Source organism: Drosophila subpulchrella, unplaced genomic scaffold (assembly GCF_014743375.2).
Source record: "Drosophila subpulchrella strain 33 F10 #4 breed RU33 unplaced genomic scaffold, RU_Dsub_v1.1 Primary Assembly Seq354, whole genome shotgun sequence".
Taxonomy (NCBI): Eukaryota; Metazoa; Arthropoda; class Insecta; order Diptera; family Drosophilidae; genus Drosophila; species Drosophila subpulchrella.
The window spans coordinates 9746033-9759039 of record NW_023665577.1 but is presented as its reverse complement, the minus strand read 5'-3'; the positions used below and the strand labels follow the sequence as shown (position 1 = coordinate 9759039).

General features: G+C 44.1%; 1 protein-coding gene across 4 annotated transcripts; it reads left to right on the top strand.

Annotated features, from left to right (window-relative positions):
* The first annotated feature begins 4423 nt into the window (after nucleotides 1–4423).
* On the top strand, nucleotides 4424–12602 carry LOC119560697 (synaptic functional regulator FMR1). 4 transcript variants are annotated; one of them, XM_037874280.1, is made up of 12 exons: nucleotides 4424–4710; nucleotides 5470–5562; nucleotides 5636–5865; nucleotides 7520–7569; nucleotides 8973–9296; nucleotides 9361–9526; nucleotides 9588–9655; nucleotides 9806–10115; nucleotides 10165–10296; nucleotides 10366–10888; nucleotides 11537–11611; nucleotides 11685–12602. In XM_037874280.1, the coding sequence occupies exons 3-12, from the start codon at nucleotides 5815–5817 to the stop codon at nucleotides 12098–12100; spliced, it is 2115 nt and encodes a 704-aa protein (XP_037730208.1). In that variant the 5' UTR covers nucleotides 4424–4710; nucleotides 5470–5562; nucleotides 5636–5814; the 3' UTR covers nucleotides 12101–12602. The 4 variants fall into 4 exon arrangements, with proteins under 4 accessions (XP_037730208.1, XP_037730207.1, XP_037730210.1 ...); XM_037874279.1 differs by having other exon boundaries at nucleotides 5470–5566; XM_037874281.1 differs by having other exon boundaries at nucleotides 4429–4710; nucleotides 5470–5566; nucleotides 9806–10106.
* Nucleotides 12603–13007: the final 405 nt, after the last annotated feature.

The following is a 13007-nucleotide window of genomic DNA, read 5'->3' as shown; positions in this document are numbered from 1 at the left end:
ATCCACTCCCGGCTAGAAGGTGCCCTTGCCGAAACCAACGGCCTCTCAGAGATGCAGTATGGTTTTCGGAAGGGGCTATCCACCATCGACGCCGTCGGTAAACTGTGTGAAATCGCAGATAAAGCCATTGAGGGAAAAAGGTGGTTGTACGGCACTAAGCAGTACTGCTTAGCGGCAACGTTGGATGTAAAAAACGCTTTCAACTCCGCCAGCTGGCACCACACACTAAATGCACTGAGCAACTTAAATGTACCAGTGTATATACAGAGAGTAATAGCGAGCTACTTTGAAGGCCGCCTGCTCCTGTACGATACTGATTCCGGGCAATCGACCCACAGGGTCACCGGGGGAGTTCCCCAAGGATCAGTCCTAGGCCCTTTGTTATGGAATATCATGTACGATGGGATACTTAGGATCACGATGCCCGAAGGGGCACGACTCATTGGTTTCGCGGATGACGTGGCCATAGTGGTTACGGCAAAGAAACTCCCAGATGCGGAAGGAATCTGCAATGAAGCGGGGAAACGAGCAAGCGCATGGCTCGACTCCAAGGGACTCGCCTTGGCAGCGCACAAGACTGAAGCAGTCCTGATAAGTAGCAGGCAGAAAGTGGAGGCAGCTACTATCAAAATTGGAGAAGCCACAATTACATCGCGTCCAAGCCTAAAATACTTGGGCGTCATGATCGACCACCGGCTTTCTTTCAAAGAACATCTAGCGTACGCTAGTGGCAAGGCAAGTAGGACCGCGGCCGCGATATCGCGAATTATGGCGAACACTCGGGGACCAAGGCAACCAGGACGTAGATTACTGGTTAGTGCTGTCACATCGACGCTGATGTACGCTGCTCCCATATGGGCTCGAGCCACAAAAAATGGAAGTTATATGCAAGACGGCGACTCCGTGCAGAGATTGTGTGCACTACGGGTATGCTGTGCGTTCCGCACGGTATCCCATGACGCGGCGCTGGTAATATCGGGAGGCATACCGATTGATCTGCTGGCAGTGGAATCAGCTAACATCCGCGCGGGCAGCACAGGGGTCGCAACTGCAGAATCCGTACGGAAAAGGTGCAGAGAACTCACCATTGCTAAGTGGCAAGAGAGGTGGGTAAATAGTAGCAAAGGACGATGGACGTATAAGCTTATCCCAGAACTGCAGAGATGGCTGGGACGGAAGCATGGACATGTGGACTACTACTTAACGCAACTGTTGACGGGACATGGATGCTTTAAATACTATCTGAATAGGTTTAAGCATGAACGTTATCCGCACTGCCCACTCTGCGAGTCGGATAATGGAGACGCAGAACACGTGTTTTTTGTCTGTCCGAGATTCGAAAATGAACGAAGAGATCTGAGCATAAGGGTTGGGAGGACGCCAGCCGCTTGTAACCTGGTGGACATTATGCTCGAATCAGAAGTAAATTGGTCTGCGGTATGCAACATGGCCACAATAGTACTCAAAAAACTGCGCATCGCAGAAAGACTGCGAAATTCCAATAGGATAGAATCCTAGAGAGCCCTAAGGGCATTCCCCCCCCGGCGAAGTAATACCTAACGGCAGTACCGCCGGGGAAGCGGGGAGGGGGTGGAGTTTTTACTGGGTTAGAGTCCCAGACTTCGGCAAGCTAGTTCAGCTCCGAGTTGGCTTTCGATGCTTTAAACCACCACTAACACAAAAAAAAAAAAAAAAAAAAAAAAAAAAAACACCCACACACGCGGAGACCACTGCACTCACACTGTCACAATTGAACACTGAATTATGGCTACGTTTTTATGTGCTCTTTATTTTTTTGTTGTTTTTGTTGATTATTTCGTGGGTTTTCGGCTTTTGGCTTTCCGTTTTCCCAACCGTTTTTGTCAACCGAAAATGGGCGGACTTAAGCCGAAGGTGAAAATTGCAATTGCCGAGCTGCGCTGCCGACGTCGCGGCTTAGAAACTGATTAATTGATAAGCAGGCAGAGAAATGCTAAACGAACGGTAATTGCCAGCTGAGCGAGAGCGGGCAGCGCACGACTCTCTATCTCCTCCTTCTCCTTCTCCTCCCACACTCGCGAAAAACCACACTGAGAGAAATAAGATCACTTTATTGATGTATGTGGGAAACAATATTATCTAAAAATTTGACTTAAAAAATCCACAGGTATTGATAATTTATCGAAAGTAAATATCATATTTTTGCAAACCCTGGTGCTTTTAAGCATTTATTGGTATTGATAATACATAAAAGGTTTGCCTTTACCAAAATAAAATATGTCTTTTAATGATCTTCGTATAAAAGTATTAGTACTTAAAGATTTTGTTTAGGGTCTCAAACCTTTTATATTGCTGGCGTAGGAATGGATTAGAACGGAAGTACTACTGCCTGGAAATCAGTGATCTATGCAGCTGTAGTCGACTCTTGAATTTGCCTATGCCAAAAAATAAGTACTTGTTAAGAAATGTAATTTTATTAGTTGTAGACTTTTGTGTTTAACAAAAATTAGCATTCGGAATATACCTTTTTTTGTACTATTTAATAATTATTTACCATATCAGATTCTTTTGTTTTATACGAAGCTAAATGCAAACGCAAATTCTTTAGGTGCTAATGATCTTGTAAGGCTCTGTAAATATACCATTATATGTTTATTAGCATCCCAATTATATTAAAAACCTCCGCAATATGGCCTATTCCAAGAGATGATCTAAGTCAGATATACATCTTTTAAGATAGAAATAAATATTTAAAATTGTGTTTAGTGCACTTGGCAGAGAGGACGTTGAGAGGAAGTGACGTATCTGTCAAGATCGAGATTGTCACATTTTGGCAAATAAATTTCAGTTGATCTGCTCGGTTAAAATTAGAATTAAAATTAATTCGGTGCCCCGAAGTGACCAATTGTTGCACCCGTGCAATTCTCGGATCGGAGAGAACAGACAAATGATAATGATGATGCCAATTGAGCGGGACAAATTCAAATTCAAGGGTGCAAGCGAGATGGCGAACAGAGGCTGTCGTCGCGGATGCCATTTGATTTTATTTTAGCCTTTTGTTGACCATGTCGACGTCATTAAAGTGCAGTTAAATGTGCCAAAAGGCAGAACAAAAGTCAATGTCAAACGGCAGCTGCTCAAATTTTCCTAGAGAGTTTAATAGGGGTGATAAAACGCAGGCGGAAGGGAAAGAGAGGCAGGGAAAAGCGGTTTTGGGCGAGGGAAAATCAAAATGCATTTCCGCAACAAATCGCCGCTTGACAGTAATTACCGTCAACACGAGCGGTAATTTATGACTATCGAACTGCGAATCTTGATACCCTGTAGCCGTGAAGTTGACGGCTTTTTAATGGAATTGTCGTTTAAAGTCAGGAAAATGGGAAAACTAGGCTTACAGGGTGCTGTTGTTGCACAGACATATGATTTTCCAATCATATAAAGGATTTAATGGTGACCATTTAAAGGACTGGCCATGAATTTGTTGCAATTTGCTGGCACAAATGCCATAATGGCATGCGATTAGCATACTTGTAGTGGTTCTTAAGTTATTTTAAAACCTAACAGCCTTAATATTCTTAAAAAAAATTAAATAATTTTAATTTACTTAGTACATTTTTAGAAAATAGAAAACAAAATGTGCAAAATATTAGTGATTTTTATTTCTGCTGTATAATTATATTTTTTAAGTGGTGCTTTAAATATAAATTAAAGTTTTTAGTTTATAGAAAATATAAAACAACATGTTAAAAGTATTTCGAAATCAGTTTTTAGCCAGCTGTCAGATTGGAAATAGCTGAAAATGGGTTTATAAATAGAATGCACTCCACCTTTATCGCCCACTCAAAATCATGTGCATTTGATGAATGAAAGGGCAAAAAAAAAATAATAGCAAATTCAACAAGCGTGTTTACAAAGGCGCTAGCGACGTCACGCGATTGCGGGCCATCAAAAGGGGCAAAGAAATGGCTAGTAAACACCGCATGTGACAATTTGCTCGCACTGGTGACCCCAATAGTCGCTGCAATTACAAATACAATTACATTAACGCGAATCGTTGTAGCGGGCAATTCTGCAAATTAAAATCGAATCGAATCAATTGAAGAGAGTCAAACATGTGATTCAATCTGCTGATGGGCTAGCAATTCAATTAGGTCGTTAAAAGCCAAAGGCAAACCAAGTGAGCAGTCCATCGGGACAAGCCAATGAATCAATTTAAATTTAAATTGAAAATGGAATGCCACCTATCAGCAAATCAAATTTCAAAAAGTAACCGCTTTACGCGCCCAAAATGCAACCCTGTCCATTGTGACCCAGCCACCTTCCGTTACTCTGGCAACGCCACCGCAGCTGTCACTTGGCAGCCTTGCCCCATCGCCTGTCAAATTTTAGTTTGTGCCCGTTTTCAAGCAATCCCTGTGTTATCCAGCACAAGTCATTTATCAAAAATTCAGTTTTCCATTTTTACAAGTCCTTTGCCGTGGGCCACATAGCCCGAACCCCAGCTAATCCAACAAAAGTGACCAGCAACGCGCGCCGATTGCGTCCGGGTGGCAACTCCGCAGAACATTGCCGAGCTGCGAAAGTGTGCAAAAGCAAAACGAAGAGAACGCAGCGCAGCCGAAAAAAAATTGAAGCAGCACTGCACGCGATATATTTTGTATTTTCAAAGGTTAAAGCCGCATTCAAAGGCATCCGCCGAGCGCAAACGAAGTGCAAAAGTGCCGGCCAGCCGTAAGTTTTGTAATATTTGCAGACATTTGTGTATTACAGCCGCAAAAAGCGCTGGGAAAATTTTGCAAGAACCGAAAAAAAACGAAAAAATTTTGCACATCGTCGTCGGCGGCGGCGACGTCAGCGGCGGCAGCGACGCCCGCTCCTCTGCCGGCAGCGGAGGCGACGCAGCAGCAAAAGGGAGCAGCTGAAAGAGGAAAAACGATAAAATACAAAAGGAAAACGAACAAGCTGATGGATTTTCTTTGAAAGAAATACGAAAAGCGGAAGCAAGTGTGGAAATTATGTGTAAATTCGATATGTAAATTCGGCATGTGCCTTTTCGTAGTGTGCGTGAAATTCTTATTGGAAAAGCGTGCTCAGTGTGAACGAACGAGCGAAACATTTCGGCGGCGAGAGAGAGCGAGAAAAAGAGAGGAGAGGAAGAGAGAGCGCGCACACGCTTGGCCAAGGCTGTGTGTGTGTGTGTGCGGCGGCGGCGGCGGACACACACACGCAGAGGGAAAGACAAAGAAGAAGAGGAAGCATTACGCTGCTGCGCTGCCGGCAAACTCGCTGCTGCCGTCAACGTCGCTGCCAGCGTCGCAGCTGGCTGCATTTTCGTGTTTAGCCAGGAATTTTGGCCCCCAAAATAACTTCAAAATTTTCTCCTATTTCTTTTTGATTGCTAGTGCGTCAAAATATATATTCTCCCCCTGCCGACAGAAAAACAACAAAAATCTCGAAAACAAAACCATTCCATATTTTATTGCTTTGCAGGCAACATTTAAAGCAGCCGCAAAGCAAAAGACTGATTTGATTACAAGGAATTAAGAGCAGGAACGCGAGGATTCTGCCACTGCACACTGAATTGTGGGTACATATCTGCTAGTTTTAACCATCGTATCTTGTAACTTAATAATGCCTCTTTGCAAACCCATAATAGGAAGCCCCAGATAACACGGCAAACTGCAGTCGACGGGGAAAAGTAGGGAGTTGAAGGCTGGGCAGCAGCAGCAGGAGGGACGGACGGCGAAGAACCACCAGATTCAGATTCAGAATCAGGAATCCAGAGGCCACAACCAAAACAAAGCAGAGAAACCAGGAGGCACTGCGTCCGGCAACATGGAAGATCTTCTCGTGGAAGTTCGGCTCGACAATGGCGCCTACTACAAGGTGAGTTGATGGAACCAAAAGAGTTGTAAGAGGAAGCAGGGGTTCCTTCTACAGAGAGAGAGTGAGAGGGGGTGGAAAATAGGAAAAAATGAAAAACAGGCAGGGAGTTGGGGCAGCAGCTGCCTCAGTTTCTAATTTCGTGGATTTTAGCTTTATTTCTATAAATAAACAGCAACATTTTGAGTGGAGTCTCGACATCATCGCCACCACCACCACCACCATCATCACCACCACTACTATACCAACACCAACGCACTCACGCACACTGCGTTGTGGGGGTGCCGACGTCAACGTCGACGGCGACGCTAACTGCGCTGCTTACTGCACTGCCCACTGACGTCGGCGGATATTCGTATTTGTTGTTTTGGTGATTTCCCTTTCTAAACGTTGCAATTTATTAAGATAAGAGCCGATTAACCATCATAATTCGCGGAAAAGTGACTGCTGATTAGATTACGGGTTTATGGGTTTTTTACAAATGCATTTACATTCATAAAGTATGTCTATCTATATGGTAGGCATCTCATCTTCAACGTTTCATTGTGTAAACCATTTCTAAATATTACATTTTGTTGATTTGTGGAATATCCATGAAAACATTTCCAGTGCTCCCATGTTTTTATTTTACTTCTCATTTTGCGCCTTTTACTAAACAGTTGATCAATACAATTATATTAAATATTGTTTGTTTGAACTTAATTGGCCAAAAAGTGATTATTTTAAATGGTTTGATAAAAGTGTATTGCAGTTTTTCATTTAGAAATTAATTGTGTATAATTAAAGCTTGAACGTTTGTATTAAAAATGAGACCATAATTTACAAACGTGATACAATTACCCTGTTTGTGCTTTAATGGTTCATAGAAAGTTATCATCTTTCCGATCTGGCTTAAAACTTTTTTTTTAAGTATTGCTGACGTTTGCCATAGATAAATTACAGTTTATGTTAATATTTCTCTATTCATAAATTCTTGGGTTTAAAGCTATACCATAGCAATTATTCCATACTTTTTGAATTGAAATATAATAACCTGAGTCTAAAATTATTTATATATTTTAATTTATCTTATTTCACGAGCCCATTGCTTCTAGCAAATCACTTTGATCCTTGTATTATCCCATTTCATTCGCGGAACCTTCTGGATAAATGATAAACTGCCGAAGAATACTCCGCATAGCGCTGACTTCGATTACGGGTCCCATAAACAAACCCAGTGCAGTTCATAAACACAATAAACACACTCGCTAGAGCGACTTCCCTCATGATGATGATTCAGCAGTCGGCTGTTTGCATTTCGGATAAGGTTCTACGACTACTCGCTTATCGGAGATATACGGTTCCCCCATCTCCCATCCCCCAGTGCTTTTGCATTTCTCGATTTCACATTGTTTGTTTGTTTGTGGGGCATCCCGGGGTGGGGCGATAATAAAAATATAATATATATATACTTAGGTTTAGAGCTGAATGAGGAATATCGTAGGCACTGGCCACATTAATGACACACATTCTTCTCTCTACTTCTATGCCCCCCCGATTGTGCTGTGCTGGCCCTGTCAATGCTCTTGTATTTCATCCGATTGCTGCCTGCCTTTGCCGCCAACAAAACCCAACAACTGCCACAACTGAAAACTGAAAACTATGACAACAACCAAAGGGCCAGGTGACATCTGTCGGCGATGATGGCATCTTTGTGGATGTGGACGGGTAAGTTTTGTCAAACAAACAAATCTGCGAACAGGGCAAACAACTTTTAGAACGTATTTTCTAACTAATTTGCAACGATTAATACAATCAGAGCAGCAACAACAACCACCGACGCGACTTCTTGGCATCCAAATTCGAAATTAGAGATGCTGGGCACGCATCATTTATGTCGTCCGTCCGCCATCAACTTGCCACCGAAAATCCCCTCCTGCGGATTCTCTAATTTGGCGCAATTTGTTAAACGCCAGTGGTGCCGCTGCAGTTCCTCAGCAAAATAAAATGGGAAAAGAAAAGAAAAGAAAATAAAACTGCCGACTGACGGACTGACCAACGCCATCCAAACTGTCCGCCCCACTGACTTGGGAAGTTCCCCGATCCCAGAGGCAATCTTTCCGAGGCGGAGCAGTGGTGGTGGTGGTGGAGCAGGGGATGGCTTCCATCGCTGCCAAAGCTGTCAAGTGCGAACGACAAATGCCACTAAGCAGCGGCGCTGACACGGCGGCCAGCGTCAAAGGCGCGACTATTTTTAACCGCGGAAAGAAACCATTTATATTTATTTATTCATTTCCAATTTGGTTATGACGCTCTGACGGATCGTCTTGTGACTGAAATTCTTCTAATTGTGGGTGTACCCCAAGTGTCATGATATTAAACTTGTTTAATTTCATGAGATTTAATGAGGTTATTTTTTATCCAACGCATTAGTTCCCACCTATATATTTTAATTACCTATAACTAGGTGAACTAAATTTAAAATATGCTTGTGACATCCATTATTTTTCCAGCGATTTACCTTTGTGCCCTATGGGAATATTGTTTTATTTTTATAGCCGAACAATTTGATTTGACTAATGATTTCTTGAAGTTAAAATTTAGTTGTCATGGTCTATTTTTAAAAAGTGAAAGGTGAAAGCCATAAAAACAGCCTATTTTTGGAACTAAAATAATTTTTCTTCAAACCTTTTGAAAAGAGTATACAATAGCCGTTTTAATTGCTACCGTTTTATGCTTTGTTTTGTTGCATTCCTTGTGTAGTTTTTGGAACAAAAGTTTTTTGGTTTTTAATTTAATTTTATCTTCCATCTCACATACCGAGATTCACTTGAGCTAAGCAGCTGAATCTAAATTTAGTTGCGCCACTATCCTGTCCGACTGTGTGGCATTTCCGAACTGTGTTTCTGGGCGGGATTCGGAATGGGTTTTGCCATAGAGGAGTGGGAAATGGGTCTGCCGAGGCACCCCCACAATGGTTGTTGTTGTTCTGGTAACTTGGCCCTCTGCCAGCGGAGCAGCTGCAGCAGCAGCCGAATCTGCAAACACCTGTCCGCAGACTTGTATGCAAAAAATAGCAAGTGCACCTTAATTAATTAACTCTGCCTTTCTCCGCACACGCATTGTTGCAGCGTGCCCGAGGTGATGAAATATCCATTTGTGAACGTCCGCCTGCCGCCCGAGGAAACCGTGGAGGTGGCCGCCCCGATCTTCGAGGAGGGCATGGAGGTGGAGGTCTTTACCCGCACGAATGAGCGCGAAACCTGCGGCTGGTGGGTGGCCATCATCAAAATGCTCAAAGCGGACATCTGTGCGGTCGCGTACATCGGCTTTGAGACGCCCTACACCGAAATCTGCGAACTGGGCCGCCTGCGCGCCAAGAACTCGAATCCGCCAATTACAGCCAAGTCCTTCTACCAGTTCACGCTGCCCGTTCCCGAGGAGTTGCGCGAAGAGTAAGTGCCTCTTATATAGTACGCTTTAATGCCTAAGTATATAATGTTTTATGTCTAATTAAAGAGCCCAGAAGGATGGCATACACAAGGAGTTTCAGCGCACAATCGATGCCGGCGTCTGCAACTACAATCGCGATCTGGACGCCCTGATCGTTATCTCCAAGTGGGAGCACACTCAGAAGCGCGCTAGTATGCTCAAGGATATGCATTTTCGTAATCTCTCACAGAAGGTGGGGATCTGAATTATGGAATTTATGCTATTTTGTATCTAAATGTTATTTGATCTGACAGGTTATGCTGTTGAAAAGGACTGAAGAAGCTGCCCGTCAGCTCGAAACGACTAAACTGATGAGCCGTGGGTAAGTAAAATCCATACAAGGGTGATACAAACTAGGTTCTACATGTTTTATTTGTAAATTCATTTGATCATCATCATATATCAGGCATACAAAAATTATTTATCAGCTCTCTGATTAAATCAAATTAAAAATACCATCATCCCTTTGCAGAAACTACGTCGAGGAGTTCCGTGTGCGTGACGATCTCATGGGCCTGGCCATCGGCTCGCATGGCTCGAATATTCAAGCGGCACGCACGCTGGTCGGCGTCACCAACATCGAGCTGGAGGAGAAGTCCTGCACATTCAAGATCAGCGGCGAGACCGAGGAGTCTGTGCAGCGTGCCCGCGCCATGCTCGAGTACGCCGAGGAGTTCTTCCAGGTGCCCAGGGAGCTGGTGGGCAAGGTGATCGGCAAGAATGGCCGCATTATCCAGGAAATTGTGGACAAGAGTGGCGTGTTTCGAATCAAGGTGAGTGCTGTGAGTATTGTACGCTAAACGCGGGCCAGTCCTAATCTGTTTCGGTCAGATCGCTGGCGACGACGAGCAGGACCAGAACATCCCACGCGAGCTGGCGCATGTACCCTTTGTGTTCATTGGCACCGTGGAGAGCATTGCGAATGCCAAAGTGCTGTTGGAGTATCATCTGTCGCATCTGAAGGTGAGTTCAGATCAGTCATAGGCGACTGTGTGCTCAAAACTAATCCATACGTTTGCAATACCCTCTTAGGAAGTGGAACAGCTGCGCCAGGAGAAGCTAGAGATCGATCAGCAGCTTCGCGCCATCCAGGAATCCTCCATGGGCTCCACACAGAGCTTCCCAGTGACGCGGCGCTCGGAGCGCGGCTACAGCAGCGACATCGAGTCCGTGCGCTCCATGCGTGGCGGCGGAGGCGGCCAGCGTGGCCGTGGGCGTGGACGTGGCGGCGGTGGTCCTGGCGGCGGCAATGGGCTGAACCAGCGCTACCACAACAATCGCCGCGATGAGGATGACTACAACTCGCGAGGCGACCATCAGCGCGACCAGCAGCGTGGCTACAACGATCGCGGCAACGGCGAAAACACCGGCAACTATCGCGGCGGCGGTGGAGGAGCTGGTGGCCCCGGCGGTGCCGGCAACAACAGGCGCGGCGGAGTCAACCGCCGGCCGCCACGCAACGAGCAGCAGAACCAGAACGGCAGGGACTATCAGCTCCACAACCACACCGCCGAGGAGGTGCGGGAGACCCGCGAAGTGAGCAGCGTGGAGAGAGGTGAGTCCGTGAATCATGCTGCCAATTAACCAATTAGTTGAACCAATTTATTTCGCGCGCTCAAACAAGATACAAAGTGAATACTCGATCCCCCTCCCCCTCAATGGACATCATGTGTGTGTGGGGTCAAGAACACGAGAATCTGTACAGCAAGTTTATTAGTTTTTAAAGAGTATTACGATAAGGACTGTTTCTCATTTTCCTATATATTTAGGCCTCTGATTAAAATAAATTAAATGACATCTTAGTTTTTCGTGTAACTTATCATAATAAACTTATTAAGAAATGGAAATAATTCATGCACATTTTTTAATTATTATTTTTATCATCGCTGTCAGCTAAAATGGTGATTTAAATCAAAGCACAGGAATTGGGTTTGTGTGACGTAGAATAAAATGCGAAGAAATAAATTATTTCCCCCTTTCAACATCTATATTATTTTATTCCAATTGATTTATTTGGAAATGCTTAGTTAATCTCCTGAGACTAGCAGAAAAGCGCGTAATAAATATATAGTTATCATTTTAAAATTGGAATATATGGAATACTAATTTTGGTGTGACACAAGGACGTTTGTGTTGTGGAAGTTGAAACCATTTTGAACTGTTCTCGTAGCTGATGCCTGAACCATTATCCTCCTATCCACAGCGGACAGTAACTCATCCTACGAGGGAAGCTCGCGGAGGCGCAGAAGGCAGAAGAACAACAATGGAGCCAGTAACAGTGAGTATAATTAATATTGCTGATGCTGAAAGGATTACCTTACCTGCAAACGAATCCCTTTTCAATTGTAAAGCAAATGGAGCGGTGGCCAACAACAACAACAAACCCCAGTCGGCGCAGCAGCCACCACAGCAGCAGCAGCAACAACAGCAACAGCAGCCGCCGGCGCCTGTGAACAAGGCGGCACTGAATGCCGGAGATGCCAGCAAACAGAACAGCGGCAATGCGAACGCCGCTGGCGGTGCGAGCAAGCCGAAGGACGCCTCACGCAACGGCGACAAGCAGCAGGCGGGCACACAGCAGCCACAGCAGCAGCAGCAACAAGCATCGCAGGTGCAGCAGCAACAGCAGGCGCCACAGCAGCAACAGCAGCCGAAACCGCGACGCAACAACAAGAATCGCAGCAACAACCACACGGACCAGCCATCCGGACAGCAGCAGCTGACGGAGAATGTCAAGAAGGAGGGCCTGGTCAATGGCACGTCCTAAGCCCAACGGGCCAAGCGGTAGCAGCAGCACCGGCAACAACCAACAACCAACAACAGATGGGATGAACAACATGAACACAAATTGCACATCGTTCAACGGAGTAACAATGTTGTATGCGCAGCGGGGGCAGTTTAATATTCATGTTGATGATGTCGTTGAATATAGCCGCCACATAACACAACAACAACAGAAAACATCAACCACAACAACATCAACACATCCGAGCAACAGCAGACACTAAAACAACATCTTCAGCCAAGAACAGCAGCCACTAACAACTTGTTTGAGAAACTATATGAGTAACTAAAAAAAGGAAACGAAAAATTAAAATACATGAAATATGTAACAAATGTAAAAGCATATACTAACACCCACAAGGATACACTCATAAACACACACACACAGTTCGAATTATACACAAAAAGAAAAAAAGAATAAAAGAAAATTCATGCCTAGGCTTATAATTTGAATTGAAACTAAAAAGCTTCAATAACAATCAAAATGAATTGTATTTATGTATAAAACAAATTCAAAGGCAATTATAAACAAGCAAAACGAACGAATCGAAAGGGAAACATTGAATATGTAAACTAAAACTAAAACTTTAATTCTAATCCCGGCAATTAGCGTAGTTTTTCGAAAGGAAAATCTAAAGAAAACCTGGCGAAACGGGCGCTTCTAAAGCGCCCCTTGCGTCGACTTGAAAAGTTTCTAGTTATATGCATATTATAATAAAACGAGAATAATATAATTGCATTTTTTGTTTTGGTTAAATTAATTTTAGTTGAGTCTGTCATGTGTTTTTGTGTATAATTCGTGCATGCAACAACTTAATGGCCTAGCAGGTTTTTCAATTTAACCATCATTTTTGTATTATTATTGTTTAGTTTACCATTGTAAATGCCAG

Coding starts and splice junctions, on each gene's coding strand:
- LOC119560697 (XM_037874280.1), top strand. CDS start 5,815: ATGGAAGATCTTCTCGTGGAAGTTCGGCTCGACAATGGCGCCTACTAC. Junction 10,889..11,536: donor AGTGAGCAGCGTGGAGAGAG/GTGAGTCCGTGA, acceptor TCCTATCCACAG/CGGACAGTAACTCATCCTAC. Junction 11,612..11,684: donor CAACAATGGAGCCAGTAACA/GTGAGTATAATT, acceptor TCAATTGTAAAG/CAAATGGAGCGGTGGCCAAC.